At 42.7% G+C, this 27,590-nt stretch overlaps 1 protein-coding gene across 1 annotated transcript in view; it reads right to left on the reverse strand.

The window, feature by feature from the left end:
• MYO5A (myosin VA (heavy chain 12, myoxin)) overlaps positions 1 to 26,340 on the reverse strand; it is a gene marked incomplete at its 5' end in the record, with an annotated part of 36,688 nt that extends 10,348 nt beyond the window's left edge. Inside the window, 18 exons of the mRNA XM_010181785.1 lie at positions 518 to 611; positions 4,812 to 5,010; positions 7,522 to 7,622; positions 9,271 to 9,279; positions 10,364 to 10,591; positions 11,290 to 11,343; positions 12,095 to 12,238; positions 14,172 to 14,285; positions 15,009 to 15,157; positions 15,873 to 15,966; positions 17,058 to 17,306; positions 17,824 to 18,063; positions 20,969 to 21,125; positions 22,281 to 22,492; positions 24,120 to 24,228; positions 24,325 to 24,411; positions 24,841 to 24,938; positions 26,179 to 26,340. Coding sequence (XP_010180087.1) covers positions 518 to 611; positions 4,812 to 5,010; positions 7,522 to 7,622; positions 9,271 to 9,279; positions 10,364 to 10,591; positions 11,290 to 11,343; positions 12,095 to 12,238; positions 14,172 to 14,285; positions 15,009 to 15,157; positions 15,873 to 15,966; positions 17,058 to 17,306; positions 17,824 to 18,063; positions 20,969 to 21,125; positions 22,281 to 22,492; positions 24,120 to 24,228; positions 24,325 to 24,411; positions 24,841 to 24,938; positions 26,179 to 26,340 — 2,500 coding nt within the window. The remainder of the gene's footprint in view (positions 1 to 517; positions 612 to 4,811; positions 5,011 to 7,521; positions 7,623 to 9,270; positions 9,280 to 10,363; positions 10,592 to 11,289; positions 11,344 to 12,094; positions 12,239 to 14,171; positions 14,286 to 15,008; positions 15,158 to 15,872; positions 15,967 to 17,057; positions 17,307 to 17,823; positions 18,064 to 20,968; positions 21,126 to 22,280; positions 22,493 to 24,119; positions 24,229 to 24,324; positions 24,412 to 24,840; positions 24,939 to 26,178) is intronic.
• Positions 26,341 to 27,590: the final 1,250 nt, after the last annotated feature.

A 27,590-nucleotide genomic window follows, 5' to 3' on the forward strand; every position in this document is an offset into this window, starting at 1 on the left:
AAGCTCTCAGTCTCACCGGTCCTAAGATCCTAAGGCAACTCACACTGAGGCTCATAAAAATCGTATTAGTTTGGTCCATATCTCAGCATTCTCCTTTGGTTTGGCTGGCAGCTCTGAAAGGAAGCCTCAAGCAGAGAAAGCCACTGTGGCTCCAGTGACACAGAAATTCACATCCAAAGGAAAAGCGGGTAAATGATTTCTGCCTGGTTCATGTTTAGTATTGCTTTTGTCTGGACAAACCCAGCTCCTGTCTTTGAGTACGCAAAGAGCCCAGGTAACATTGCTTTATGTTCGTATGGTTTCTGCCTTCAGAGAAGCTTCAATCTCCTTGACACATTGCTTCAAAACACAACGAATCTAAAGGTTTATAAAGGAACACAGAGAGCTCTTCCTGTTTCTGGAATCAATTAACAGAGGCTAATGCTACTGAAGACTTCATGCCCTCCTGAGTGCTAAAACAGATGGATACGATGACGACGATGTAACCAAAAATCCTCCTCTCAAAACACAAAATTACCTTCAAGCTCACCGATCTTCTTCGCAAACACTTTCAGCTGTTTCTTTAACTTGCGAACAGTTTTGTCTTGCTTTTCAAGCTGCTCCATTAAATCCTGTAAATTAAAACGAGACAAAAAGATTAAGAGAAGAAGAGAAACCCCCAAACGTGTGACAGAGACAAGCTCAGCGCTGTTAGAGGTACAAGGCGGCGAGGAAAGCTGAACAGTGGCGCCATCCTCTGGCGGAGGTTTGCAAGCTGGTAACGCTGCCTAGAACACAAGCCGAGTATCGCCAGTCTTGGGAAGTTATGTGCAGCACGACAGATGCAAAGCTCACAGGCAGGTTTGTCCTGCAGACACTCAGAACTAGGTCAGGTCTTGGGGCAGAAGACGTTTTGCTGCAAACGTCTCCCTGATGCTTCCTCCCTGCTCTTCCAAACGCCTCATGGAAAAAACGAATCTTTTCTTATTTAACAGCTAGCCTGTATTTCTGCATCACTTATCCACACCCTCAGGACTGACTCATTATTCAGACCTGTACGTTTTATAAGACGATAAGAGAGAGAGCTGCAGAAAGACCATAACCTGCACTCAGATTTACCAGAATCAAATGCCCAAACACACAACTTTTAATGTGATGCTCTGCCGTTTCCCTACTGCTTTCTGTCATCACATTTCCTTGCACTGAAACCGGTGCATTACAGCTTTTTATTCTGTAACTGAACAACACTTAGCACCCAAAACTCCTACTCTTGCAATAAACCTGTATTTTTCTTTCAAAGGAGCACTCCCCAGAAATCTATCTTTGAATAATTCTGTGACCTGTGGCAGTGCGTTCATAAAATAATCGTATCATTAAAAAAGGGGAAGTCTTTCTAAAGGAAGCAAGACCTCAAACTCAAAAGAAAACCTGGAAAGTGATTCCAGATTAAGGGTTTGAAATCAGCTTAAAATAAAACCACTCTATGATTCTTCATGGGATCAGTAGGAACAGAAGGGACCATGAGTTCCTTGTATTGAAAGCATCATCTGGGAAACTACACCTCTCCTAAAGTGCTGAAAAATACTAGTGCGGCATGGACAGCAACTTAGAATTAGGCACAAACCGTTCTTAATCCTGTAGTAAAGAGTTTACAACCTAATACAGCATACTTGAGCAGTAGGATATTAGGCCTGTTGAAAGAACTGAATCAAGGCCACGCTTCACATTCAAAGCAGTGCACGATTTTACAACAGAAATCCTGTTAATAACACGATACACTTCTAGTCAGATATAACAATTTCCCCTGGAATTAATAAAAAAAATTACACCTAAGTCAAACAGACTGTTTCAAATGTATCAGTGAAGGGATGTGATTTCTGGACAGTACGTGAGGAGGAATAAAGCTCTTTCTATGGTTCCTCTAAACAAACTGAACAGATTTCACATCTCATTAAGATTCAGAATCTCATCAGTCACATCATTTCAAGCTTACACGTGATGACATCTTTAAGTATTATGGAAATATTTCCAATTTTTTTCCTTCATATTTTGTATTTTTAAGAAATACCAAGAGGTTTTGGCGTTTTGATTCTGATAGGTTTATTCACTCCAGATGTCAGCACTGTAAAGAGATCTGTGAACAAATGCAGGCTGTGACTGGACTGCAGGCATTATTCCCCTTGATAAGTATCAGTAGGATCAGGCCTCTGTTTTGCTGAACTGAATTTAAATGTATCGATGTATTGAACATCTTTTGTACCTCTTTTTCAGGGCAGTATTAAGTAGCACTCAAAAGGAAAAAGAAACTGCTTTGCTCACAGCGCAAGACTTGTATTAGTAACAAAACTGCGCATCAAAAAGAGACACAGACTACACAGAGGACACTAAGACTAACAGAAAAAAGCAGTGAGGGAAGTAATTGGCATCGTGAAGCTCTCTGCAGGAGATTTCCTTTGAAAGGTAGAAAGAGAGGCAGCCTGCTTTTCAATTAGTGCTCCAGAAACAGCGAACGAGACAAGAAAGAAACAGGATTCACATGGTCTACATACAATCATCCGTCTGTAAAGTGAAATCCGGTACGATTGATACTTCGCGGGATCATCTGCATACAACTCCTCATAAAACTGTGAAAATAGGTACAGGATTGTTTTTTCCCCCCTCTCTTTGAGACACTGGTACTCCAGTAAGCATTATATAAACTAAATCAGATTAAAGCAAGATCGAGAATCTCTAGCTTTTAGGTAATCTAATCCTTAGTCCCAGTGTTGATGCCAGCCCCTCCCAGAGCGAAGCTGATGTAGATGAGCTGCAGAACCATCAGATCTTTTAAAAAGGGCAGCACCAATACCGTGAAAGCCTGGAATGTAACCTCTGTGCGAACCCAGACAGGACATTTTCTTAAGCTAACCAAGATGAGAGTGAACACTGCAATTCTAATATCACATCTGGAAAGCCTGTAAATTATTTCCACTCTAGGGCTAGGAGCAGAAAAGCAGCAGGTTACCTGACCTGGATTGGACCTGCAATACTCAAACATCAGAAGCGAAAAACTAAGGAATGAGTGTGCATTTAACAAGTAAAATTACATTCACTGTATTTGAAAGTAAAGAGAACTCCTCTGGGATGTAATTACGTGACTGTGCTGTCTTGAGAACAGGGAATGTCACGAGTAGGTCTCTGAGGGGCAAACATCATAACATGTAACTAAGCAGCAAGAGGGAGCTGTCAGAGACAGGAACATTTGCCATTTACCTTTGCCAGTGGGAGACAGCTGCTGCTGAGAAAAACTTATCATACACTTTCAATCAGTTTTCCAAAATCTATTAGCTGAATCACAGAATATCAGGAGGTTGGAAGGGCCCTGGAAAGCTCCCCCAGTGCAACCCCTGCCAGAGCAGGATCACCAGAGCAGTCACACAGGAACACGGCCAGGGCTTTGGGTGTCTGCACACAAGGAGACTCCACAACCTCTCTGGGCAGCCTGGGCCATGCTCCATAACCCTCACACTCACAAACTTTGGCCTCATCTTCAGCTTGAACCTCCTGTGCTCCAGCTTGGGACCATTGCCCCTTGTCCTGGCATTGGCCATCCCAGAGCAGAGCCTGGCTCCTTCCTCCTGACACTGCCCTTTCCCAATGGATCCCCAGGAATGAGGGCACCCCTCAGTCTCCTCTGCTCAAAGCTCAAGAGCCCCAGCTCCCTCAGCCGCTCCTCAGCAGGAGATGCTCCACTCCCTCCAGCATCTCTGTGGCCCTGCTGGACTCTTTCAAGCAGTTCCTGTCCTTCTGGAGCTGAGGGCCCAGCACTGGACACAAGATTGCAGCTGTGGTGTGAGCAGGGCAGAGCAGAGGGGCAGGAGAACCTCTCTGCCCTACAACCACCCCTTCTCATCCACCCCAGGATGGCGTTGGCCTTCTTGGCTCAAGGGCACATTGCTGGCTCATGGGCATTGCTGCCACCAACACCCCAGGTCCTTTTCCTTTTCTGATAATTATCTGATGCTTTCTTCAAAACCTTTGGTACTAAGAGAAGAGCCCAGCAATGATAACTTCTGTAACATACATAAGCAGGAAAGACTACACCTTGGTTTGTTTAGAGGAAGAAATGAGACTCAGAGCTATGATTTTTTTTCCTGAGGTTGCACGGTTCCCCTTATCAATAAACACCAAAAAGCCAACAATATTCCAACATGAGCCTTTGGAAAATATCCTCAGAAACGAATGAGGCTGCACATGATGAACATACTCCTTTGTGGGTAAAGGTAAGGAGTTTCACCTGATCTTTCCTTCGTAGGAAAATGTTGAGCAGTAAATAAGGAACACCAGTGAGCTAAGTGACTTCTAACCAAGGTTCTTTTTCTGGAACTATTTCTTTCTTCCTAAGGTACAGAATAGCTGGAGCTCGTAACACAGTGGATTATCTGTGTAGCTTCAGGCAGGGAGAAGGGAAATGGGCAGTAAAGTGACGTTAAATAACTGAAGAACTACATCAGATAATAAGCGAACTAATATATTTCAGAGGAAACACCACCACCATGATTTTTTTTTATGAGTTCCCTGGATACCAACATTCTATTTAGTGATGATTAAAGTAATCAGTTGAAAGCTGGGATCCATGATCTTTCTCCATGCCACAAACTTCAGACAAACTCCCCGAAACACCATTGCTTCATCAGCAATCGTAAGCCTCTCTCTTCCATTAGCTTACCTACACAAAACCCACTGCCCCCACCCAACTTTTTGCAGGGTTTTGCCATCTGAAAACTGCTCAGCACTTGCAGGCACAGGGCGGTAAGTGGCCCAGCCCGCTCCTGCAGCCTGGTTTCCCTTACCAAGTTCTCGTTGGTCAGCCGGGTGATCTCATGCTGGAGGCTGGCTTCAATGCGGGCCTCTGGAGGCAGCTGCAGATTCTGCGCCAGGAGCTGCTGCTGCCGGTTGTTTTCTTCCTTCAGACTTTGGATCTCGCCTCGCAGCGACTCCAGTTCGTTCTCGTGGCTCTTCTTCTGTGACTGAAGCTGAGACTCCAGCAGCCTAAATAAGGCGAGCAACAGTCGGGTGAACACACAAAGAAAGTTACAGCCCCGATTCTCAGAGGGAGTGTAAAGCTTTAGCTGCTGCTCAGGAACAATTAGCCATGGCTTGCAAAGGAAAATGAAAAAGGCAGAGTACTCTTTAAACCCTTCAGTATGCCTTCTAATTAAATTAAGCTTGTGTGATCAAAAAGTGGAGAGAAACTAATTGTGACACTGCTTTGCATTTCCCTTCTGATTGAACACATACGGTACATGGTGCCACTGGCAACTTGTGGCAATAAATGTAATGTTCAGTCTTTAAAGGGACTTTAAAGAGGTTTTACCTCTAATCAAATCAAAGAAACTGTGAAAGATGAAGACGACACTGCGTTCACTTAAGCTAGGACCCTGCAACATTAACAAAGGAAAATTGTTCTAAAGTTAACTCTATTCAGTCAGAAACCATTAAATTGCAAATGAGCCTAAGTAACCATTATTTTTACACGAAAACCAACATTTTGCAGAGGGTTGTCATCAGTGCATGAAAGGTCAACAACTGAACCAAACTCAAGACTGGGCTCTGGGAGCTCTATTTTATCCTCACCACTGACTGACTCCTTCCCCTTGGGCACATCACGTCTCAAATTCTTCTCATGGGAAATGGGGTAACACGTACCAGTCTCCTTCCTAGCAGTGCTGTGGGGATCCACTGCTCGCAAGGCACTGTCCAAGTGCTCTGACTCATCACTTCTTACGTACACACACACAGGAAATGTCATTACTAGTGACTACCAGTGTTCAATTAGACAATCTTTCAGGGTTTAAATATGCATAAGGCAGGCACATTTATTAGTAACCAGACTGATCAAGCACACAAGGGAAAACAGTAATTTACCTGCATTGCTCTGCCGTTTAATGTGAAGTTTCTTGCCTCTGCAACGCTAGGACAAGAAAAAACAGGCAGAGCAAACACTCTCACCCCCTGCTCTGCAGAACATTTGCTCCGAGTTAGGTCTTTGCAGGCTTACAGAACAATGTTAGGTGTAGAATTCGTTAGCACAGGAAAAGGAAAGACTTTAGTTAGTAGCATTCATTGCAAAATGCCTCCTTCTGTAGTTACTGTTACCAGATGCATGTATTGAAGAAGATCTGATCTACTGAATTAGTTGCCAGTGCAGGACTTGGATCCAATATGGAAGTCTGGGTCACACGTATGGATACGGGGCCCAGATGTGCACACAGCTGGAACTGCATTTCCTAACGGGGTGGATCTCACCCAGTACATGACCAGCACGCAGCCTGCAGAGATTGCAGTGATTGCACGAACAGTACCACGATGAACTAAAGATTATGTCTCTTTGTAGGTCATTTTGTGTCTTACATTTTCAATCTTGCATGGAGAGACACAGGAGAACATTCAATTTACTGAGCTTGAGTCACAACAAGGAGAGTAAGACCTTATTTGAAAGTTCAGAGTACGCTGAAGCTACTCAAACAATGGTTTTATCGTTACTAAAATGACTGCTTCTTCAGGCTGAAAAACTGTAGGGGACATTAATTTTGATACCTGACATAAAGGCAGACAAATGATACCTGGCCACAAATCTTTTCCAGTTGTGGAGCTTCTGGTATTTTACAGTCTATTGCCGTGCAAGTGTTCTTATGAATTATGTATTAGTTGTTGCACCGTCTGAACTTTTTAAATGATAAAACTTGACAAGTAGAAAGGTTTGGGGACTAAGTAAGAGGGGAAACTCTTTTTAATTTTTATAACTCATGATGAATTTTCTCCTGACTGTTAAAGCAGTAGAAATTTAGCTAAAGCAAACCCGTAGCAAGGGGCACAGTTAGCTAGAAAAGAAGATGCAAATGAAGGAAAAAAACCCCAAAAAACAGTCTGAGAAGTCTGGTAACCTGTTGGCTTGTTTTAACCCTTCATAAACCAGCCAAAGCTCTCCGTCCTCATTCAGCATATGATAGTCCTGGGGAGATTGCCTTTCAAGAAAAGTGTTTAAAAAAAATACAAGAGAGATATGTGATGGTGATGAGATGGCACGGTAAGGACATTACACACTAAATTACAGTTACTACAGAAGAGAATTTTAAAAAGTGCTCTAAAACACTTAGAAAATTACTTTTCTGGTTTATATGTATTTCTTCTTAATGACAAAACTCAGTTCCCAGCGTTAGCCCAACTCATTACAGCATTTCATGCTGTTGCAATAAATTTATTACGACAGCTACTGGGCAAAAGGTAAAAAACCAGCCTGGGGAATGGCACCCAGTTTGAGCAAGGTAGCAGTTAGAGGCTAAGAGGATGTAAATCCAAGGGACTTAATTTTGCATTTCTCCATTGTTTCCTAATCCTTTCAAATATTGTATACAGCAAATTTACTCATCAGATCAAATTATAACCCCAACTAGAAGCGTTCTCTAAGTATCCAGACGTACATGGATGCAACTTACTGATACATGCAGTGTGTCACAGCAGACCCCAACTGACCATGCATTGAAGAAAGAGAACTTGTACCTGTTTGTTTCCTTCAGTCCAATATACGCCTGCGCTATTTCTCCTTTGTCTTTCATCTTCTGTACATCCTCCAAGAGGATTGTAGCATCTGTCATGGTATTCTGGAAAAAGAAGGATGATTGCCAGGGTAAATTTAACATCGTAAGTTGTTCCTACAATCCATGGTTTTGTCACGTTACCCACACGGAACAATAATCCTCGAGTAGCCACATTAAAATTAGCGTGGGTACCTAAGCAGGACACAGGTCCATAATTTCTATGCCCATTTGGTGTACCTTTTAAAATGAATGCATGCAGCACGGTCAAATATCAGTCTGTCTAATGAGCAGGTACATGCATTAACCTCTTTTCATTCGTTCACCATGTAAAAGGAACACAATAAATTTAATGAAACGATGAACTGACATCTTGCTTCAAATCACCAGAAACAGCCGCTAATATTGAAACTGAAGAATAATTTGGCAAGCTTAATTCTATTAATATTTCTTAAACACTTCATTACATGTAGTCTTTCAGATCTCATAAATAAGGTCTGTTCCTCACTTCATTGATTTTGGCAAAGCAGGAAACAGTTTACAAGGGCTTGGGATGTTTTAGGTTAGGTATCATCACGACACCATTTGGTGTCTGTTTTGAACACACGCTATGGCACTTTTGTTTCTTCTTCAGTAAAACTTGAAATACTTCACAGATGTTTACGGTCACCTCGGCCAGTCTGGTCTGAGTCACTGCTGTGGAATAACCACAGTGGAACCACAGGACTCGAATGAACACCAGAGGTGGAACTCCTGACTGCTCTTTTTGGCTTTCTAAACAATCAAATGCTATTTTCCCGAGTAAAATTTCGTGAAGCATTTACAATAACAACTTTGGGGACATACATTTTGCAGCCTAGGTCTCTATGCCTACTATGGTTCTTTATTACCTAACGTGAAAACCAACAAAATAGATAAACTCCTCCAAGAATTATTCCCAACATCCTTATGAGATCTTTGTGATTTTTCTACTGGTATTTTACAACACAGTAAAACTTCTGTATCTCACCTGCCAATCTATGAAGTTTTAGCAGCCTGGACATAGTTATTTTTGTGCTGATGGGAAGAATTGCTTACTCTTATATCTTCAAGACTGCTCTAGCTGATGCAGTTGTAATATCTGAATTAACAGCCTTCATTTAGAGCCAGCTCAGCTTCTCCTACTCCTAAATACTGTGTGTTCAACTACATTTTCTAATCAAATTTCTATCTAATATCTACCGATCACAGTGTGAGTCCTCAATGTTTGCTGCATGCCAAGGGTAACAAACACTATAAAGTGATGTAGTTCTTCATACCACGACCCTTCTTTTAAGTGAAATTTGTGGATTTTTCAAGTGAACAGAGATACGATTCCTAAATCCCAGTGCTGCTCTTACTCTCCAAACACACCCAGCAAGATGCATTGATAGACCTGACCAGACCAATTCCTGAACCTTTCCTTGCATTAGGTGTTTAGGTTACCATAAACCAACAGTTCAAGGCTGTTAAATCTGCTTGTTTTGAGGTAACTTGTTCCTTTGGGTGGAGCAGGAAGATGGAGATGTGGGTGACACATGAGAAAGGTTTTTCAATAAAAAGTAAAGCGCAAGGACAACTTTAAATACACGTGAAGTTACTTATGAGAGGCAGGGAAATGACAGCTCAAGAATCATCGAGGGGTTTTTTACTATTTAAAGAGTTCTGGTTTATAACTGTAGAAGAAAATGTGTACCTTATCCTCCTGGCAATCAAAATTGGTACGCAAGAAAGAAGAAAAACAAATCATTACAAAAAAATCATCTGTGCTGCAGCTTTCCAAGCGAACAAGCAGAAGCTATCTGCAAACTGGCTGTAAGCCATCCCACAGGTCACCTTCACATTTCCCTCATACCCATAACTGCTGTAAACACACCACGTGTATCCCACCATTGCTGAGAATGAGTTATCCAAGGATTCACTATTCAAGTGTTTCTTTACAATGTTCTAAATGTTACAGAAAAATTAGTTTTGTTTTCATGATAACTGATCATTTAAACCAAGGTATGTACACCTATATACATCACAGACTTCCAGTTTATTTAGGGCAACTCTAGCTTTGCAGCAGCAAAGGGAAGAGGACACATCTGTCCATTCCTTGCTGTGGTTATGAAACACCAGACAGCTCAGTTCAGCGGCAATGACGGTTCCTAGGTTTACGTGCTACCTTTTCAGGCTGAATGACTTCTTTTCAGAGCTATTACTGCCCTGAGGATTTCATCAGAATTAAAGCTTTTTAGAAGATGTGCATTTTAGTGGTTGTCATTTACTCGTTTCAGCAGAACTACACAGCATCTGTCAAGCAGTAACATGGAATTTCTGTATCTTCATAGATCACCCTTATGAAATATTACTGATTCCCAATCATCTGTGATCCCTCATAGATTTAGAACAAATTGTACCTACTACTGAACCATTAATAAAAAAGAATTCCCGAGAACTACTGTAAATTTTCCAGTCAAACACTATAATCACTGGAGAAATTACACTGCTCCCAATGAGAATTTTGAGTCTGGAGAGATTTTAGCCAGACCATTGGTATCTGGTGTGCTCAATATGATATCTTTACGTGAATGCTGGTAGACAAACCCAGAGCTGGTTTAATAGAATCACCAACTCAGGCTGCTGCAATGTGCGCACTAATCATGGATTAACCAATGAGACTTCGAAAAGCTTTCAAACCTAAACCATTTATCAATGCCTTGCCAAGCACACTGTTAAATTAAATAAAGCACGTCGGTGATGCAATGTAACTTTACTACACAGTGCATCTGCTGACTGCCGTTTACCTTGGGTTGAATAGCTTCTTTCTGGCTAACGAGCTGAGACCTCAGGATGAGGACCTCTTCCTTGCGCACCTCAAGCTCTTCACTGACTGACGTCAGCTGATCCAGGAGGACTCTGTACGCGGGGGCACCAGGAGCGGTTACCTCTGGAGATCGCGTTTCCGAGAGGGCTTTCTGCAGCTCATTCAACTCATTCTTCAGTTTTTTATTTTCAGATTCAAGTTCTTGACGCTGCAAGAAACAGGGACAATTCCATCACTCAGCAGCAGGCCAATGTGCCTATAAACCACACGTTTCTACAAAACCAGGGACAGAAATAGTAAAAACTATGAGTAGCTGCGACAAATCCACCAGTCTCTCCTGTTTCCCTGGTCTCCTGGCTATGGTGAACAGAGCATGAGAGGAGTTCACTAAAACCGAGCTACCCTTTTGTCTGAAGTTCAAAATCTGAACACATATACACGCATCACACAGATCTGATGGGAGAAAAATTTCCAAGCCTTTTGTCCTCTTACTCTCCCCTTAACAACAAACATAAAGTTCACGACAAATAGCAGTCAGCGGGTGGGCAAGATTCGGTGGTATTAGGAAATACTTCTAGTTCTACTGGTCTAAGGAATGCATTAATTTAAATACTGAAAAGAGGGTCACACTCATCACTGTATTTTTCCTCAAAGTAACTTGCACGCTGCACTAAGTGTTTCAAGAGAGAACTCCCTGTTTTAGGGGATCTTTTAGTTCTGCAGCCTCAGCCACACATTCTACCCCTCAAAAAGGGCAATCCTACAATAAAGTGATTGCTGGGGAATTTTTACTCTAGTTCCTAATATTCTGAAGCAGGAGGGCTGACGTCATTTTCTATGTCAGCTCATACAATTGGTGGAAATATTCTCACTGCAATATAACTGAAACCTCCTTTTTAGAATTACCTTGAGCGACTCATACTCCAACTCTGCACCTCTTATTGGAGGCCTTTCCTCCTCCTAGGAAAGAACACAGACGAGTGTGAAAAATAAAAATCTAATCCTTTCTATCCTTTAATTTAATTGACGCAGGAAAAGGAAAGGGAGCTGAAATTATTTTCCTATAGAACTGGAAAACACTCATTCTGGTACCGCTGAGTGCTTCAGTTTGCATATTGCCGTTGTCTCCTTCCATTTACGTACGAGTTTATGACACATAATTGGTTAATATAAATAAAATAATGTTCCAATCACACTATTGTCACTGGTAATGACATAGAGAAAGATTAATCCCAGGATGCTCAAGAAAATCACTGATGGAAGAGTAATAAAAAAACAGTTGCCAAAACTGGTTTCATATTTTTGTAAGTACTTAAGGAGGCCAAACCAGAGGAGAATTTAAAATAAAATCTGCTAAACATGTCTAATCCCAGTGCTTTGGCTCTGCATCCTGCTTGAAACACTTCTTATTCTGCCTAAAATAACAATTACTCATTCTCTCCATCATTTAAGTAGATCTCTACATTGCTATTCCATAAAAACAGCCTTTTTATGAGCACTTTTTGCTCCTGGTAACTTCCATCAGAGGATCTCAAGGACCTTGGAAAACTGAATAACCAGTCTAAGCACCACGCATAAAACTTGTCATTAAATAAAGCAAGTACTAGAGGAAGATAAGGATTTAGTAAAAGGCAGTCAGCATTCACACAGCTACTGTTTCACAAGAAGGGATACTCTGCTGTCAGCATTTCATCAGCTAGAAGGAGTCCACCTTAGCTTTAGCACGCAGAGCCTGTTCTTCTTTTCTGTCCAGCTCGTCCTGCAGGGATTGCTTTTCTTGCTCCAGTTCTGTAACCCGTTTCTGCAGCTTGAGGAACAGAGACATATCCAATGGTGCCTTTTTCTCACTAGGTTCCTGCTTTAGAGAGAACAGAGGGAAGTCAAGAAGCATTCCCCTCCTGCATCGCATGGAAGCACTACAGTGAGTAAAGACGGGGAACAGACTGGGGAAAGAGAGGAACACAGAAACGTTACTTGATTCTGATAGCTGACTACTGGCATCTAAAATACTTCATCAACTGACAAGCGCTATTTTAAAGAGTCTACAAGTATAAAATGTCTGTAAGCCTAGAGCCTAGCAAACGAAAGCACTAGAGACTACCTAGCAGACAGGAGGTCTATAATTAAGCATACCTTTCATTCTTATTTGTTTGGAGGGGGAATGGAGGGGAAAAAAAGAAGTCTGTGGTTAGACTCACCTGGAAACAACTGTAAATAGAGGCTTTTTTGTTTGTTTTAGGTTATTACTACAGTAAGTTTTTCAGCTGCAGAGAAATCTCTCTGCTGGCTGTAGGTGCACGGGTTAATTTAGTGGAACAGGACATCAAAAACAGGTACCAGAAGAAACATTTTATGCCTTTTTCCTTTTATTATGCTAATTATACAGCCTGTTCTGAGCCTGATCTACTAAGTTTTTAACTATTTTCTGGGCAAGGACCAGTGTTTGTAATCTGAAGGTGCACAAGAAATTGTCCACCAGCCATTCTGTACTTTATGCAGCATGAAGATCAAAGCATTTACTGTGAAGTGCACCATAAAATACTGAAGCCTAGAAAAAGAACTAGAAAATTAATATTAATGACTATAGCAGACAAGCAAGCACAGCCATTTCCACTTCATCTCCTTTTACTGTTGAGAGGAAGAGTCATAAACACCACCAAAAGGCTCAGGAAAAAGAAAACAGACTCTGAGTTTTCTAGTTTTACTGGTTCACACCGAGATGGACCCTATTCTTTAATGTGGTTTTGTATCATTAATCTGTATTGTTAGTCTAGAGTCAAACTGGAGCTTGAAATCTTAAGGGATTCAACAAATAGAGATTTAATCTTCTCAGTGCTGTATTTATTCACACTCTTGTGTGAACTACCTTGTTTTCATTGATATTCTAAAACCCAAAACTGGCTCTAGACCAGCAATTCAGGAAGGCTGTTAGCCAAAGGAAAAGGTGGCATTTGGCTCATATGTGAAATCCCACTGTGTGCAGTAGCACTGCCCTTTTCCTCATTACCCATGAAGGTAGGAGCATCTTTCTGAAACAGTTGTGCAAGGTGAAAAATGTAAGTGAGAAGGCAAATGATGAAAGAGTGGGCATGGAATATGTGTCAACATCAATGTGTCAGGGTATTTGCATCCATAGGAGGAAATCATTTTCTGTGGAGGCTTTCAAAACCAGTAATGGCAGCCTGTAAAAAGCAACTGTGGAGATAACTAACCCAGACAGAGGGCAAACGGAGTGAGCTGTGTGATGGCTCAGGGTTAGGAAGATCTCTAGAACGCACAGAAAAAGCTTTGCATCTGCAAACTGCCAAGCACAGTCAGACCACCAACCTGATGGCTGTGTTACCAGCCCCACTTCTTTGGGAGGGGTGAAAAGGAGGAGTTATCTTGGAAAACAAGATCAATGGCTTGGAGCTGCACCACAGATTATTCATTAGCTGAATCATAAGGGACATCTTTCTGAAAACTTTTAAATATCCTGGGAATTGTATCACTGCATATGCAAAGGGACAGTACATTCTTAGAGCTTTATTAATCTCTATGAAATGGGGGAGAAATGAGTCAACATGAGGTTCTCACTCCTGACAGGAACTCATTCCGTGTAGCTATGAAGAAGAATGAGACTAACCACCCTGCCACTTTCAATCCTGTTTTCAAAAAGGAAATGGGAAAGGCTGGATTAAAGCATTAGATAGCTCAATATAAGGATAGGGTGTTCACACATGAAAAAAGAAATAGGAATGAGTTCAACCATTGCTCAACGAAAAGTCGTGGGGGTTTTGCAACATTACCTCCATCCTCACTGGTAAGTCTTCTGCTTCTGTGATCTCAGAACTGAAAGTATATTCAGATTCATTGCTACTGTGAGTTGAATCCGTTCTTTTGTGGCCAGGCTTGGGGATGGTCTGGAGTGCAAATGAAACGAATCAATACCACTGCATGGTTTTACCTGTGACTGTCTCTTCACAGCCTATAATTTATCTTGTTTGGTGTTATTTCACAGCTATCAAAATTTATAAGAAAAGATTTTTGATTCTGGTCTCTCATGCCACCTAAAGCCTAGGAGATGTAGTTTACAGTCAAATCTATGGAGACAGGTCAGATCCTACATCATAAAGCACTGCTGCACAAAGCAGAATCAAGCCACAATGCAGCATTTTGTGGCAAAGAAAAGCTCGGTTTACAGGAAGCACAGGCAGCAATTCTCTTAACTCCCCAGATACTGTACCGGGGATATTTTTTCTTCCTGCCACATAAAATATTTCTACAAGAACTTAAAATTTAACACTGTATGAATGCGGTGCAAACAACCCTAGCACAGGTGAATAACTTCAGGGTAAAATACAGGTGGGTGGCACGTGCAACAGCACTAGCAAAGTCACAGCAGAAATTTAGCCACCTTCACAAATGTGAAAATAAAAATAAATTAGAAAAACCCAATCAACCACAAATTTTTAAATGTATTTGTTTTGGCCGAGCTAATCTAATTAATCAATAGTTAAAAGGACAAATTATCTTGGTGACCACCACACAGCTGACAGCAGAATCAGTTACTAACTTATACCGCTAGATTCTGTCCAAACACAGTTGTGAACAGCTTTGGACTTCTCAGGTGTTCAGCCACTTACCACCATTAAGTTCATTTCATCCTTGAGATCATCGTACCGCTCCTCTAAACGGCTGAACTCATTCAGCAGGTTCTGGTACCGTAACCGTTCGTCATTCAGATCCAGCTCGAGCTGTTTCGTTTCCTCCACCAGCTTCTTCTCCATCGTCTCTGCCATGGGGAACAGGAATCCAAAGTGAGAACTCCAGGTCTACCTACCACGCAGTGCATCCATCCCGGAGGTACAGGCACGCGTCCGCACCAGGAACACAGATGGTGAAGCAGCCTGGTGTTTGAAGCTGGTGCGTGGTATTTGTGCTTCTGTAGGCAAACAATAAGCCAAATATACGAAGGACCAAAGCATTATTGTGGCAACCACAACAGGTTCACTTGGTCAGGTTAGTTGTTCTGCTAACACTTTGCATTAGTAAATCCAGGAGGAAGAAGGGGCACTAGCCCAGCGCTGCGCTACATAAAAAGCAACGTGTGAGATGCTTCACATCACATCCTCCTCATGGCAAGCTGTCTCCATCACAGTCTTCACATCTAGAGTTATGCTCTTCTGGCTGCTGGCTGCATAGTCACAGCAGCTGTAAGAGCTGCAGGAGATTAACTGCATTCAATATCAGAGCCTTCTTTTAACAAGGAAAATGCTTTGTAACAGTCACCCTCACCAAAAAGGTCACCCCAAACCCTCAGGACCTTCATGGAAACTCAACTAGTAAACAATCCTGATGCATGTGAGTTCTTAAAACAAACAAAAAAATGAAACCATTAATCTAAAAATGAATGCAAACTAAGGCAAATCAGCCCAATCTAAGCAACAGAGTGTTGCTTTACAAGGTAACATCAAGTAGAAAACCTGAGCGAAGAGAACAGAGCCAACCTGTTATTTCCCTCGCCTGGTCATGGATGCGACGGTTCAGCTCCTCCTTTTCTGTTTTCAGTAGTGAGTTCTGCTCTTTCAGCTCCGATACCAGCTACAGAGATAATAAAACATTTGACTCAGAATGCAGTCCATCTTTCATCAGTAGCTCTAACAGCAACGACACCCTTGTTGTAAGAGTTCAAATACTTCAACTTTTCTTTGGAGAATGAAATCAGTGAGCTAAGTTCCGACACCTTCATTTCACAAATTACATTTCTTAAACACGTCCCACTGCAGATTTGCCTGCACGTTCTGCCCATCACTTCAGATGCCAAAACTGCCTTGAACCACTCCACTGTGCCATATTTTTCGGTAAGTCCCAAAGATGTAATTTATTCCTTAAAATAGAAATATTCCTAAAACAGGAACAACTTTGGTAGTTCTGTTGTATATTCCATTGCATTGGGCAACACCATAATCTAACATCTTGCCTTTGCCCACAAGTTGTGCCACTTTAACCATGCCTAGGTTTGCCAGTTACTCATTTGTCTCCAGTTATGGTTACTATGCATTCACTTTGCTTAATCAATGAATATTTCTCCTTATGTTTATCTGATCTTGAATTGTATCGCTGCAGCATCACATAAGGATGGAATGGCTCTTCCGACTGGCACCATTATCAGTAAGCAACCTCGACAGGAAACGACCTGTTTGATATGTTCGTGGTTAAAGCGAAGGTAAGGGGTTAGTCAAAACCTGTTGAACTAGACTGTGCACACATACGTGTGTCTAGTAGGCTAATTGTTTAAATTAGATAGGATATAAGCAGGTACCTTTGCATACTGTGTATGGGACAGATTTCTGATACCTGCATGACTACACTCTCTAGGTAGGTAAAATGATTTCTTTTTATGAAGGCGCTACCTCTGACTAATTGAGGAAGTTTAAGTATTTGGATTTGTAAATACTTCCAGTAACAAAATCTGAACAGATATGTAAATGCATACATTTACATACGATATATAGATTTAGTATATTCTCCTACTGTAGTTATTTAGGTATCAAGGCTATTTAGGATTGCACAGGTATAACATTGCTTTAAAAATATCAGCCACGCAACTGAAGCAATTAAGCCTGGGCAAAACCTGAGTAGAACACCAGGCCCTGGTAAATCTTCTCGGGCATATGAGGCTGCATACTTGCCTGCTCAGTTTCATGTTTGTATTTATCTGCCCTTTCCTCAATGGTCTTCTTCTCAGACTGAGTTTGCTGCAGCTCCTTCCGGAGCTTGGCAATCTCCTCCTGAAGGCTGAGGACACGGTTGGTCGCATTCTTGGCCTCCTCCTCACTCATCCGAAGCCTTTCCACATCGCTCCGCAGCTTCTCTGTCTCTGTACTGTACGTGTTCTCCAGGTTGCTCAGCTTCTCCAGCAGAGACTTGTACTCTTTGTTCTTTGCAAAACACAACACAGACATAGCAACTGTTGGCGAAGTTCTCCTTTAAGGGAGCTTTCTAGTTCCCTACAGAATATACCCAGATATGGGAGCAAAAGAGCAGCTTCCCCATTTCCAGTAAGTTTCAGTCTGTTTTTGCAGAATTGCGTAACGAGGTGACAGAACAGCTCAGTCTCTAAGCCTGCACATTAACATCCCACGCTAAAATCAGACAGGGAGCCCACATATATCCAACATGATCACCTCACCTTCCCCTTAAACAGAGTAACTGATGTGCTTCACATGAAACACTGACATCAAGGGAGCAGATGCTTTCTCTCAGTGCTGCTGAGACACAAATGGATGCTGTACTGTTCCCACTCTACTGTGGCCTCCCTTTCTCTTCTATCAAAGCTCTTCAGCAGAACACAGAACTGATACCTTACAATGAAAATGCAGTGAATGCCTACAGTGCTACTGAGAAAGATAAATCCAAGACTGCTAAACATTTTCCCCGAGGCCAGGGAGCTTTTACCTGCTCATCAATTTTCCGCTGCAGCTGCATGATCTTGTTCTCCAAGCCAATGTGAAGCTTCTTGTAGCGTTCTACAGACCGGGCCTCTATCTTCAGCTTCTTTAGCTCCCTCTTGGCCATCATGCGACGGTAGCAGCATTGCAAGTAAACAATTGCCTTCAAGGTCCTACGGTAGTGCACTCGAGCCAGCCAGCCTCTTACATGCTTCTGAATAATGATAGACTTGTGCTCCCGAAGCATCTACGGTTACGAAAAAACACCACAAGGCGTATTAGAGTTGCAAACTACACCTGCTCAGTTAAACACACTCCATAATGAGAGGTGGAAAGATGATGTACACAGAGACACGTTAGCCTGAAAAGAGAAACTTCTGCTGTAGAGTAACGAGAAACGAATACGGAATTAATTGAAACAAAAAAGGACAGGAAAAGACAGCAATAAGGAAGACGACATGGAATAAACCGAAAAGGGACCAGAATGAAACACGTGCAAAGCAAGCACTGGAGGCACACTGGAGAACCAGGCATTCCTTCGTGTTGATGTCAGATCCAAGCTAATTACGAAAATATATGGTACCTGTTGGCAAGATTACAACTACAATCCTGTTTTTTTTTCTTTTTAACTGCATCTTTTATCTTGAAAAATCTTAGAATCATTGAGATACGCAGCACGGGATTCCTCAAAGTTCAAAACTACCACACCTGATCTGCAATGCAGCTTGTACACACTAGAACCCAGAGTAAATTGTAGCAGCTGTTACAAAGAGCAGCCACGGCCCAGCTGACCACACTACAAGTTGTGGTTGTCAGTTGGTTTGGTTTTGTTTGGGTTTTTTTGTTGTTGGGTTTGTTGGGGGGTTTATTTTTGCCTTTTGGACGTATCTTAGAATTGCCAGCATGGAAATATCTCCATTTATTCTAATCAGAAATTTTATATTATAATTCCAACTTAATTTCATGGCAGAAATTTCAACCATAGCTTTGAGGTGTAAAAAAACCCCATAATAATAATAATTAAAGCAAAATTTTAAGGAGAAACAGTTGAGAATGCAACCTCCAGCAGCGCCTTAGCCAGGGAATTCCACTAGGAAGAGTCTCCTACTTGGTTTAGGATCCTTCACCCACTGGTTCAACCAGAGGTCCCCCCAGGTCTGGAGGCACTTGAACTCCAGCAGAGCACAGCTATGTTCAGAGCCTGCCCAGACCCACAATGCTCCCAGAACTCTGAGGACTTTACAGTCCACTCAGCAAACCTTCTGCAAATTCAACGGTTTATTGTAAAGAACAAAACTACTGAAGATTTTACGTTACTTCCTGGATTTGACAGCTTAAAGATCAGATGCAGTTCACGTTCTTACACTGATCCACCACAGTGCTCGTAAGACAAAACTAGTAGGGTGACAACAACTTCATTTTCTTTTATACTTCTCAGCAAATGAACTGAAATGCATCAGAAGCGTTACATTTCATTACATCAATTGATTTAAAAGGTCCGCCGGCAAAGTGGCAAGATTATGAGATACACAAACTTTCTCCCTTAGCATAAACGAAAAATAAGACTTGAAATACCAGCCCTCAGTTAAACAGCACATGGAGGCAAGGAAACAGTGCTCTCAAAAGTACAGCAAGGTCAAAAGGCAAAGTCCTTCTGACTGCATGTCACACAGTCAGCGTTCCTGCCCCCTTCTTACACTGTTTCTGGAATAGTCTTTCAGGTTACCTGCAAAAACAGCCTGAATATAATGAGCTTTAAACAACATTTCCACCTCAAGTTTGAAAGCAATAACTCCCATAAAATACCTCCATCGTGCAGGGATGGTCCTCATCTGCCAGCGAATTCTCACACCCATGCAATCCAGTGAGGAAACAGGCCACTCCAGCGTAAGGCGAGAGTATCAGAAAAGTTACTTAAATGACCAGGTATTTCCCTTTTATGCAAAAGCTGTGGAGGAACTGAACTCCTTGTCAAGCTGAGAAGCACATCACAGAGTGTCGGGCAGGAGCTTTGCCCAGGATGTGTGAAACAGATGATTCAACCATTGTAAATTCCTTGCATTAATCATGTGACTGCAACGCATGCCCTCTCTTTAACAACAACAACAACAACAACAGGTACCTTTCACAACCCCAACGACCAACGCGTGTGCCATGTGTTACTTACAGAGTCACGGCTCAGCCCAAGCGTGCTGGCACAGGGCAACCTTTCGGTTTCACTCCTCTGCAATCATCATGAACTTCCCAGCAACCGTGTTTACCTTCCTATGGCACGCAGAGCCCGCGCCTCTCTCTCTCTCTGGCCATCCCTGTACCTCAGTTTTAATAAAACTCCACTTCAGGAGGACAACACATACACAGCACGCTGCAGGTGCACGTGAGAGAATTTCATGGGTTTTTGTGGTGAACAATTCACTGCTCGAGGGGGATACTCCCTGACAGGCAACTCTGACCACCCCTTGGGGACCCCCGCAGAAATCTGCCATCCCTATTGAGAGGGAATATAACAGGTTAATGAAACTCCGTGCTACAGGACAGACGCAGTGTGTATCGCTCACGCGACTAACTTGAGACATACAGAATCACCTCCCATTTTCCTAAGGATGGCTTTTAGTCCACGTATTGCTGTGACTCATGTCTCACTCTGCTACATCTGTCAGATCTGATCTTTCAGAAACACTGAAGTTAGGGATGAAATAGGAATAGCAGTGCATCACATACGTATACTGATGTGAGCAGTACTGATCTGGACTCATGGAGGCACATTCACACAAGACCGTTTTCAGTATTTACTTTAAGTAAGTAAACTGAGTAAGCTCTGACATTCTAGATAACAAATTAAAATGTTTTCTCAGGGGAAATGTTGTAAACCCCTGTTAGATTCTCCACTGACTGCAGTGCAAGTCCAGGTACATCCACATTAGACGACAACGCCAATATCTTTAAAACGGAAAGTTCATTGATAGCAGTATCAGATCTTTCTAATTTCCAGGTGCTGTCCTTCAATCCATGCCGTGGTATTTTGTGCATTACGTGTAACAGCACGCACACAGACATTTCAGATTCCCAAGGAGATACCACAGAGCAGATTTGTTCTGAAGGTAGGTGGCAATAAAGCTGCAGTGAAGAAGTAAACCGTTATGATTTCTTACCATTTGGTACCTGTTCCTGGCCATGTAACCTCTTAGGAGAGCCTGAAGAGCAACAGTAGCAGCTCGCATGCACTGGTATCTTTTGCGGACCACATACATGCGCTGGAACTTCTGAATAGTGATGGCAGCCCGTGTCCTCCGCAGGAACTTGGCATAGCTAAGCAGGAAAAAGATTACAAATAATACTTGTGATTACTTTCCAGTGCTTAAATACTGGGGTTTTTAACATTTTCTTACTTTCCTCTCTCCAGAGCTACATTTTCTACTTCAGTTTCTTTTTAACACTGTCAGTGATACAGCAAATTTACTTGCTATTCTACCCTATGGCAGTACAACAGAATGACAAATTAACAGAAATGTTGCAAGGTTTTATGGGGGAAATGTTTTCACTTCCTCTGAGAACCGTGCTACAGAACTGACAAGATAAACTCAGCTTAATTTTTCATCACCTTTTCTCCAGCTTTCAACCGATTTCCACAATGCTGTCCCACCGTCTTCACTCCTAACCTCAAGCTGCAGAAAATGTTTGCTCATTCTTGGCCCTCTCATCAAGACAATTCATACATAGAATCACACACGGAATCGCTCGGTTGGAAAAGCCCTCTGAGATCATCATGTCCAACCGTTCCTGTCTACCCCCTAAACCATATCCCTAAGTACCTCATCTACCCGCTCTTTAAACACATCCAGGGATGGTGACTCCACCACCTCCCTGGGCAGCCTGTTCCAGCTTCTGACGACCCTCTCAGTAAAGAACTTCCTCCTTCTCTCTAACCTGAACCTCGAATTACGAATTACAAAGCATCTTGACATAAGCCTCCTTCCAAAAGCTGATTCTCACAGTCTTCATAAACACCTTGCCTTTGAACAATACCACCTGTACTCCTACCCTGTTCTCTGGCCCATCCCTCAGAAGTCAAGCCAAGTGAATGACGCTGATAGATCTCCCTTCGCAGCTGCACCCTGGGTGAGGAATGGCTGGGAGGGCACATGAAAACTGGCAAGTGAGGACTCAGCCAAGAGTCCTGCTTTTCTTCACCTGCAACATAACTCCTAGCACTACTCGTACTCTGCTCCCACTGACAACATCCTGTTCTAAGCATCACACAGCCAGGGTGCTCCTGTCCTCTCAGGAAGGTCAAAACCAGGCAGGACAGACACACTCATGGTATTCAATTTCCTTCATTTCCCTGGAAAATCGTTTCCTCTCAAGCAGTACAGGAAGGAGAGAACAAATGTATCACATTTAAATGTCCTACTTAAAGGGATGTGAACTGAGGCTAGTGTGGGTTTTCCCACGAGCATTGCTTACCATCGTGCTTGGTACCCTCTGACATATCTCTGAATGGTGATGGCAGCCTTCCTCATACGCACGTACTTCTTCCGCATCAGCCAGCCCCGGATCGTCTTTTGGATGCGGATACAGGCAGCTCTCAACTTATCTGCCCTTATTTTTTCCAGATAGGCTACTTGACCAGCCCGGAAAAATATTTTTGTCTTACCAAACTGGTACTTATCCTTGTCCTATTTTCAGAGGTAAAAAGAAGATCGGTTACAGCAGCATTAAATGTTAGCGGATTAAAAAAAGGCATGAAGGGCTAAGTGAAAGTCTGTGTAATATTTCAAGTAAACCTAGACTTAATTTTAAGTAGTGGAAGAGAGTATTTTCTCTGTATGGTTCTGTTAAGAAATTAATACAGTAAGGCCACCAGCATGGCCTAAAGGAGTAACATGAGATTTTTGCTTAGACAAAAATACCACAAAGAATATACGAGAGATGGAAGGCTACAGGAGGTAACGAAGGGACTCAGAGGATGAATGCAATACAGGCAACGAGCTTGTACAATTTCCTGCTTAAATTGTAGATGACTCCTCAGAACGGTCCAGCTTCAACTGTATTACACAGCATGAACAAAACAGCCGGGCCTTCAAACACGTACCCATCATTTACTGCATCACGACTAAGCCAGAACAAAGCACCTCACTGCTGCTCAAACACTTCTAAAATATCAGAACTAAACCAGAAAGAGACTTATATTCTATCTCTGTGGGCTGTAGTACTCCTTGGAGGGACAAATTGAGAATATACAAAGGTACACGGGAAAAAAATTAATGTTGTTGATTGTTTGATGTTAAGTTAAAAGGAACAGCAATCAAAGAGCTACAGCTTAGGATACATTTAACACTATACATTAATGCTACAAATAGAGACACACGCATATAAATCAAAAGATTTTTTAGTTAAGTCCACCCAGTGACACACAATTTAAAAAGCTGAGCCCCAGCCTGCATTTCCTTGTTTCCATAAACATCTTAACGTTGGCATTGCACTGCAGCCAGGTCAGCTTTCTTGCTTTTATATCTTCAGTAGACTTTGTCTCTTTCTCTTCCTAACTGGCACTTCTAAGCAAGCCTCAGTTAACTACTGAGAATTGGCTGGAACTGTCCCTCTGGAGCCTGCCCGCCTTCCGTGTCCACCGGTCCTTAAGAAACCCCAGGAAACACAGCAGTTCAGGTGCAACGCCAGTGATGTGGATGGCGCAGCCTGGGACTTCTAAGTAAGCCTCAGTGAACCACCTTCTACTGAGAATTGGCTGGAACTGTCCCTCTGGAGCCTGCCCGCCTTCCGTGTCCACCGGTCCTTAAGAAACCCCAGGAAACACAGCAGTTCAGGTGCAACGCCAGTGATGTGGATGGCGCAGCCTGGGAACACAGGGATGCAACTGGAGGAAGGAGGCAAAGCAAGAGGCTGTCGAGGTATGGGGACAGCCACAGTGCTAAGCAGGGAGACAATGTCATGAGGATGAAAGGAGTGAAAAGGATTTGACTTCAGCACAGAGCAGGAGCATGAAAAACACATACACAGACAAAAACACCTCCAACGTTAGAAAACCTCCCGCTAACTATACCTCACTTAAGGTGCAGTTAATGCACCTTGCTGTTAAGCAAGGTAAGGCTCACCCTCAACCCACTCACACTTCAGATCACTGTCTTCCTTTCCTGTGAAACACTGGGAAATCCTACGGTACCTGTGCTCATATTGGTGGCTTAGTACTTTGTAGAACTACTAAAATAGTGTGGCTGTGAGGGAGTAAGGGACCCTATCTTTACTCCTTCAGATTCCAAATGCTCTCAGTACTATGTCTAGTACCAGAATCAGCTTCTCCAGGACATTTTTACACGTCTGCTTTCGGTCACTGAGGACATCTCTCTGCTTCATCAGAACACGGTAACGGCTGAAGAACTCTTGGTACGTCCACCTGTCCCCAAAACAGACACAGTGTCAGTCCAACAATGAATAATTCTCTTAAAAAGAAGAACTGCAGCCGAAAGCAGTAAAGAACCAGCATACACACCTGGAGGGGAAGCCAGCTGCACTGATTCGGATCGTCTCCAGGACACCACAAGCTCTCAGCTGCTGCACTGCCCGCTTTTCATCGAATCTACGTAGGAATAAAAAAAGGCTGTGGGTTTTGCATTACGTGGGACGCTCTGGCCCTGCACACACCCAGGACAGGAGTGCCATCGTAGGGGTGCGATGTGATGGGTGGTTAACATTCCCAGTTAGTGCTTCTAACTCTGATAACAGGACAGCCTGACCAGGGAACTGCCCCAGCCCATCAGCTGCTGAAGGCTGCTTGTCCTGGCCTGCTCCCCTCTGGCCTGCCCAACAGCCATGGGAGTCTTGGTGCACCTGGGTTTTAAGCAGACTTTTGAGAAAAGCTCTAAGCAAGTTCATATGTGAAAAAAAAGGTAAGGAATAAGATGCTGGAATCTGCAAAAGCAAGGTTTAGCGGAACCTCGATCCTCCGAGGCCTTGGGCAATTCCCTCCCGTGCACAGGCTACACGAACCATACGTGAAGCAGCTTACGTGAACGGAAACTTGAAGTCGTTCGGCTTAATACAGCGCACGTAGTGTGGAGTTGTGGCATTCAGGGTTTCCATCAGCAGATGAAGAGAGTTTCGGAACTTTTGGGAAAAAAAAAAACAAAGGGAAAAATATCAGGGCACAGCCTCAATAAGCTCAGTCATGTTTGAGATAACCTCAGGAAGCGGACCCAAGGATATTTGCTTATTTATAATACTGTTTTCAGTAATAAACACCAGCTTGTTTTTGTTATGGCAATAGATTTTAGTTTCAGATCCTATCTTTGGGTGAATTATGTTACAGTGAGACTTCTAAATGTTAGGATCCACAGCAGTAAAGCTCCCCTATCAGTATGTGGTAAATCACAAAAACGTGGGATAGACTGAGTTCTTTTCAGCTCCTGAAGGTCTCATCCACCCTAATCTTTGTCTAATCCATCTCTTCATGGCTAAATCTGATGACATATTACTAAATAGCCATTTAATTTTCATTAAATTTTAAACAAAGTTTAAAAGCCCAGACATTTTTGGTGACTTTTTCGGAACTCTTGAGCACCCAAAAGATGCGGCTGGTTCATCTTCAAGAATTGGCAGGGGACCCTGATGCAAAGAACTTACGCTCTCCGAGAGCTAATTTGGATTCCAGGCAGTCCTGTAGTAACATAAAAAGAGTTATCCTGGAAGCCTCAGGCAAAAGAATGCTCACTACCACTCACTAGTAAAGTGCTACAGGTTGGAAGGAGCTAAAAACTGAGAACTGAACTGTCAAAAAAGTTCCCCGTGGCTCCTATGTGCAGTCCAAGGGACAATCTGTCACATATAAAGCACTGACTGGAGACAAAACCATCTTGAGAACGACGCCTGTTAAATCTGTTGAGTGGAAAGCAACAAAGAAGAAGTAAGGTCTCCAGCCACACTGATCTGCATACTTTAATTGTGGCACACACAGGTGGATGTTTCACGATCAGCCCATTGATAACTGGAACCAAGTGTTCTGGGGCCTGAACTCCCACTGCTGATTTGAGTCAGACAACGTGGCACATGATCAGGAAGACCCAGTGCAAGATTTTTCCAGGCTTCTCAGCATCAGGCGTGTTAAATCTATTTTGAAAAGCATGAGTTTTGGGTTTTTGGCACCACAATGAGAACTGAGCTCCCTGAAATTGTGGTCCAAAATGTGTTAGTAAACAGGGTATATTCGCTCCAAACTGTAAGTCATCATCAGCTGCACCCGTCTCAAAATCACAAGGAATCCCAAGGGGCACCAGCACACCTCGAGACCTATAATACACAGGGAGGTACAAGGAAAGATTCTTTCAGAGAGCTGCATTTTCAAACTCACCTGATGTCCCACAGTTTTCTTATGCTCCTTGCTGGCTTGACCTGGCCTGGCCTTGGCTGGTTTGACAGCCGTTCGAGACAAAGGCACGCGCCCTGAAGGGGTTGCTGATGTGGGGCTGAGGACCTTCTCCTCATCCTGGAATAACTCTGGTAGCAGCTTGAACTGGTGTAACAGCAGAAAAAAAACCACAGAGGGTATGAATCCAGAAAGTGATCGCACCCATTTGTGCAATCCAGGCTTGGTTTTTGGAAGCACTGGGTTTTTGTTGAACTCCGTATGGGGCCAAATGGAAAAAAAAAACCATTCAAGCTAGTAGTATAGTGGGTGGGCCATGATTTAATACTAAAAAACTTGGTGGATTTGATCAGTGAGTCTCCTTCTGAAGATAAAATTCTGATTTGAGTTTGTTTGGTTGTTTGTTTTTTTCCCATAGAGCCAGCAATAGCTTCCGTGTGAAACTGTTAGATACTGACAGCAGTTCCATAAGTACAACTGCAATTATATATGGCTGCTTTGATCTAAGAAGGAAACAACAGGGTCCTCTCGTATTCCAGTGGTGCATCAGACTCCTTTGTGGTTGAGAAATATCTAGGACACTGAATAATCCAGCAGGCAACAAAGAATATTCCTGCTTTATCACTCTAAATTGAAATAATCAACTTAAAAGAGGAACCATCGACTGAAAAAGAAAACATCAGCCAAATTTATCTCACTGAAGATCTACTCCCAGGCCAGTGGGAGCGGAGGAAAAACCTGAAACATCTTTCCAAATATCACACAGGGCTTCTGGTTCCTTTTCTCTAATGTCTACAAAATACACCCATATATAATAGCTGCTTTGAAGTAAGTCAGAGCTAAAAATAACACTACCAGATCTTTCTACTGACAACTACAGCACTTCAGAAGCATTAGAAGAGTAAGAAAATCTGAACTTCTCTACCTGTCAATGAATAATCTTTTATCTAGCATCTGTGTATTTTCTCCCAAGAGATAGGAGCATTCAATTTTCAGTACTACAAAGTGCTTGGGCTAAGTACAACCTAAAAAATAAAACAATTGGTTTTGCCTTATAAAACCTGGTAAGCGTGCACGATACCCAATGAAACATGCTGCGCAACAACACGGTACTTGTGCTCTGTGGTTGTGCCAGATGGGCTAGCAGAAGGCATCAAACGTTCCTCGGTAGCATCCAGCACAGCACTCCAGCATAAAATAATGACTGGGAATGCTCCAAAGGTAGCCTGAATTCCTGGACTAAAAAAGAAGTATCGTGGCTTAGCTTTATCTCACCTGAGTCTGCTGGATTGGGAGCACAGTCACCTTGGATTACCTCTGTGGCTGGTGGAAGAATGGCATGTCCAGAGGGTGGTGCAGCCCGTCTCCTTCCACTGACTCAACAAGAGTTCAGGATG

The sequence above is a fragment of the Mesitornis unicolor genome, unplaced genomic scaffold (genome assembly GCF_000695765.1).
Source record: "Mesitornis unicolor isolate BGI_N332 unplaced genomic scaffold, ASM69576v1 scaffold6173, whole genome shotgun sequence".
In the NCBI taxonomy this organism is placed as follows: domain Eukaryota; kingdom Metazoa; phylum Chordata; class Aves; order Mesitornithiformes; family Mesitornithidae; genus Mesitornis; species Mesitornis unicolor.